This window comes from Ixodes scapularis, unplaced genomic scaffold (assembly GCF_016920785.2).
Source record: "Ixodes scapularis isolate PalLabHiFi unplaced genomic scaffold, ASM1692078v2 PGA_scaffold0__279_contigs__length_252992795, whole genome shotgun sequence".
NCBI classification, from domain to species: Eukaryota; Metazoa; Arthropoda; class Arachnida; order Ixodida; family Ixodidae; genus Ixodes; species Ixodes scapularis.
Genome location: NW_024609835.1, coordinates 120,853,614 through 120,858,166, shown reverse-complemented (window position 1 = coordinate 120,858,166; position 4,553 = coordinate 120,853,614). Strand labels below are relative to the sequence as shown.

General features: G+C 39.7%; 1 protein-coding gene across 1 annotated transcript; it reads right to left on the bottom strand.

Moving 5' to 3' along the window:
• Positions 1 to 1,653: 1,653 nt before the first annotated feature.
• LOC115323412 (acanthoscurrin-1-like) lies at positions 1,654 to 3,928 on the bottom strand. Its single transcript, XM_029983791.2, has 3 exons — positions 3,871 to 3,928; positions 2,768 to 3,110; positions 1,654 to 1,746 (listed from the first exon to the last, which is right to left on the bottom strand). Exons 1-2 carry the CDS (start codon positions 3,880 to 3,882, stop codon positions 2,802 to 2,804), a joined length of 321 nt encoding a protein of 106 aa, XP_029839651.2. The 5' UTR covers positions 3,883 to 3,928; the 3' UTR covers positions 1,654 to 1,746; positions 2,768 to 2,801.
• Between the last annotated feature and the right edge of the window lie 625 nt (positions 3,929 to 4,553).

Sequence of the window (4,553 nt, the reverse complement as noted above, 5' to 3'; positions counted from 1 at the left end):
CTTTGAATGCGGTCAACTCGGGCCACCGGGAGCTTCAACAAGAAACGATAAGGAGGGAACGTCCGTTATGTAAAGGGGACAAGTATCACCGGCGAGTGACAGAAGCCGTGAGACCGAACATTCCCTCGACCCCAAACCAAAATGCAAGCATGGTTTGACAGTCTTTGTTCTTGATGCCTATCCCCCTAGGGTCCGGTAAACTCTCTCGAAAAATGAAAGAAACAGGATATCTGGAAACCTACGAGTGAAAAGCGGTTCGATTGTACGCATGGCGTACAAGGCTGCTAAACTACAAGCTGTACTTTATTCTGAAATCATTTCCTTCTTTCCTGGGGAAACGCAGGAAGGGTGGGGGGGGGGGGAGGAAAGGGGGGGGGGGGGTTCTTTTACGAGTGATCCGCCAGCCGCACATGGACCAGCAAGGAGTCGCATGCGGCTCGCGAACAGTGGTTTGGCCATCTCTGGTATAAAGCGTGGAATTTTGTTTTGAATTTAAATATGAAGTACAAAGCAGATATTAAAAGGAAAGTTATACAAACATTTTAGGTATATAGTTTGCGTAATATTATTATTAATTTGCACTCTGGTGTGCCACTAGTAACAGCACGCAAAAAATACATGGACCAATGGGGGAATTGACAGGACGAGCTCCTTATTTGCGATATTTGTGGCATTTGCGGCACTGTGGTACACATTTCCATGTGCGCCGCAGATGACAAAAAAATGCAAACTAATGGTTTCTGGATTCTTTGTTATTCTATGTCGATGACAAAACACCCTGTATAAAAGATTTGCTTAAAACAACTCGTATCTTACTTAATACATTCAAGTCAAGATATCATGGTTGTGAATAAAATTACTCTTATGTTTGCCTCTTAATGGATATTTAAAGCCGCCACACAATGAAAAAAAAATCTGTGAAAATAATTCTCTTTGCCAAACAAAACTTCATCACTTACTTCAATATGCTCACTTCTTAAAAAATGTGTTCGCTTTGTAGGAGTTGCAAGACCGGTAAGTAGCTTTGCATAATATTTTAGCACTGCTGACAGATAATACTCAATATTGTCACGAAGGACAAATGATGAGGCAGCATATAACTGAAGAATCTAAACGCATCATATGGCGAACTTCTGCCCAAAGCAAAATGGAAGAAGGCGAGAGACGCAGGCGTCGATTGCGGCCTAACAGCAAGATCGAGCGCTGGGGCGAGAATGACTTCGGTTTGAAAATTTCACAGTAAAAATGCACCACTTGTGGGCAAAGCTGCACAGAATCATAGCGAAATAGGTTAAGAAACCGATTTTTGCGGTCGATTTAAACAGTCTGGTCGCTATTTGAGACACCCACTAATATTTATGAAATATATTGTTTTGTTAGAAAGTTTACAAACTCAGCAATCGGGTCCTTGTTCAAACATGTTGGACTGTAGATACATGAATTCGCATCTAACAATCCTTAATGCAGTGTGAAGTTATAAAAAATATTCCATAATAAGTAGTAGCAATATTAGTATATGAGGTGAAAGAACTACCCCCAGCACCGCCCTACTAAGCTATCATTAAGAGATAGTAAATATCAAAAGCAGTCGGTCCTCTATTGGGACCTTTTTGACTTGATGAATTAGTTTTGGAGTATAAAATGAGCAAAATGTTTTGAATTATCAAGTTTTTTTTATTTTTTAAACTCAGTCATTTGGATAGGTCGAATTCTTGTAGGTCCATATCACTTTGGTCGATGGGTCTCCTGAAAAAATAACAAAAATATTAGAAATTAGAAATCTAACGAAATCAAGTTTTCGCATACACTGCAAGCATGCTTTTTTATAATCAGGTTTGAACCATTAAAACAACACGGGCCTGTCGATATAGGCAAACAACTTCCATATATTTTTTCAACCACCTATGCAGTGTCTTTCTCCAGACCATCCTTGACTCCGGCGGTAAAGAAGAAGTTGTTCGGCCTGCCTAACAATATTTTTTTTTATATCAGCTGAACTGTGATTGACTACGTGAGAAATTAGCACGACTTCAACATACAAAGAACATCTAGTAATATGTATTTATTTCGGTGTCATTTATATTATGCAACCTTTTTGCCAGGACTTTTGCAGACTCTCAAATCTCTACCTTTTCATTTGTTCTTGACATTGAAGCAAACAGAAGAGAAAGTACGTGCTTCGTTAGTAATAACCTCTCAAAGATTCTTTAATCTGAATGATTTATCCATGATATGGTCATGTTACACTTTTTATGAATTCTCCGTTTTCCTTCTGCTTAAGTCGCAGTCATAGTAATGTTATCTGGTGTTTACATAGATACCAAAGTTAATCTTAAAAGATCAGAAGGCAAATTACTTTGGAACGAGTGCTCTGACAATATTCTCTTTGTTCTAGCTGTACAAACGCTGCGGTAGGAAAATTATGCCTACGTTCATTAGTAGTTCTTTGTAGTATTTAGCATATCAGAAACTGTTAAAACAAAGTGTGGACTTGGCTTTTCAAATAAACGAAATGCTTAGTTAGATACATGTAATCTATTATCCTGAAGATTGTGCATGAGGTTATCGGGCAAACTTTGTTCAAACGAAATTTTTAATAGATAATACAACTCAGCTAGAGATATCATAGTGAGCAATATTTTAATTAAAAAAGGTGAGCGGTTAATATACATTTACATTTTTGTGAGAATTTTACAGAACTTAGCACTGGTTTAGAGGTCCTTCACTGATAGTCGTAAGAACACTCAATGGCAAAAATCTTCTCTACCTGTGTAAAGTCCAGTACTGCTCAGAGAAAGAGGTTAGCCGTAGAGTCCACCGCCGAGGCCTCCGTAGTGTCCACCGTAGTTACCGCCGTAAGAGCCGCCGTAGTTTCCACCGTAGCTTCCTCCGTAGTTGCCACCGTATCCATGTCCGAATCCACCTCCGAGACCACCAAGGCCGTAGCCGCCACCAAGACCGCCGTGTCCAAGGCCACCGTAACCAAAGCCACCTTGATTACCACCCAGACCGTATCCTCCGCCGAATCCTCCATGACCCAGGCCAAGGCCACCGTGGTGCAGGCCAGCAGACGCCACGGCAATTGCGACGCAGAACAAAACAAGAGAAAGCTGCAAGGGCAAAAATAAAAATCAATTGATGTGCTTTTCTTATTTATGTAGGGAACGCCAAGTGCATTTTATAAATGAAATATCTTTCTGCTAGCAGCTTCACCTACTGATGGTATTGACACTCTGAAATTGCGTAGTCAACTCCGTGTTGGCAATATTTGTTTTTCTTTGGGCAAATCTTTGTATCTATCCTATCTGGCATATAACTAAATTTCAGCTGTACACATCTATTCTTGAACACTATGCCCACAAGTGACGTTTTGTAATTTGTGTTAAGAAAGAAGTAAATAATCTACCGCGATAACCAATAAATTTGAATTGTGTATCTAAATTAAGAATTAGGTAAATATTTAGGTATCGATTGACTGTTATATTAGAGTTGGTAATTAAATACCAGCCGATTTTTTATGTTGCGCAAAGTTTCTTAAGTTATCTTCGAAGGAATTATCAGGAGTAGAAAATATCACACCATAGTGGCAACAATGGCCTGCATTGCAAGGCATGTAGTTAATGTGAAATAATTTAAAACTCTAATGACTTTAAAGATTGCCAAAACAGTTAGCTTGTTTTTTTTTAATTATCATTGATTCATATTGCGAGTATTGCTGCTGCCTTAATTTTTTCTTTACTGTAGAGTCCTACCGCAGCTAGCTGGTAATGTTTAAGCACAGTTATGTATTTTCGCATAAGTCTTAACATGATTTTAAGTACACGTCTTGTCTACGTTGGCGCATTAGAAAATAAATAGTGAACAGCTTACCATAGCCTTCATGGTGTAGTTGGGCGGCAGATACTTCACGGACACTCTACCAGTAGCGTATGGTGATCTCCATCAGAACTTCAGTCCTTTTATATATCTTCATTGTCCCGGAGTACGTGTGGTTCCCTCGACTTTTGTTTTTATAGACTTAACCTGTTCCTTCGCGCGCCAAACCTTGCTTTTTCTCGCTCGTATTCCGAAACCTGCTTAAAATAATAAACTCCCTATTGGTGCGCCAACGTTTCTTTTATTTGTTTTGCAGTGTATGGGTTCAATGTACGTACAATATAAGACTGCGGTTGAATTAAAGGGAATCTTGAAGACGTCCTTGAATTCAAACAAGCAGTATATGTTGTAATACAGACACCTTAAAAATTATGTCTTAACTTTTATTTCGATGTTATCAGTGGGAGTGTGGTAAGTGCCGATTCAAATATGAAGGTAAACCAACACCTCTTATATAATAAGGCCGTAGTGTTGGATGAGATGGCGTCATAAGAGAAGGCCAACGCTGGACACAGATTGGACACGACGACTGCGTCAAGGTTCGGCTCAAACTTGACTCGAAGCCGAGCGCACTTGTTTCCAATCTCTGTCCAGCCTTGGCCTTCTCTGAGGACGCCATCCCATTCAGCACTACGGCTTTTTTACCTAAATTTGTTGCATAGACCCGCACAGTGCAG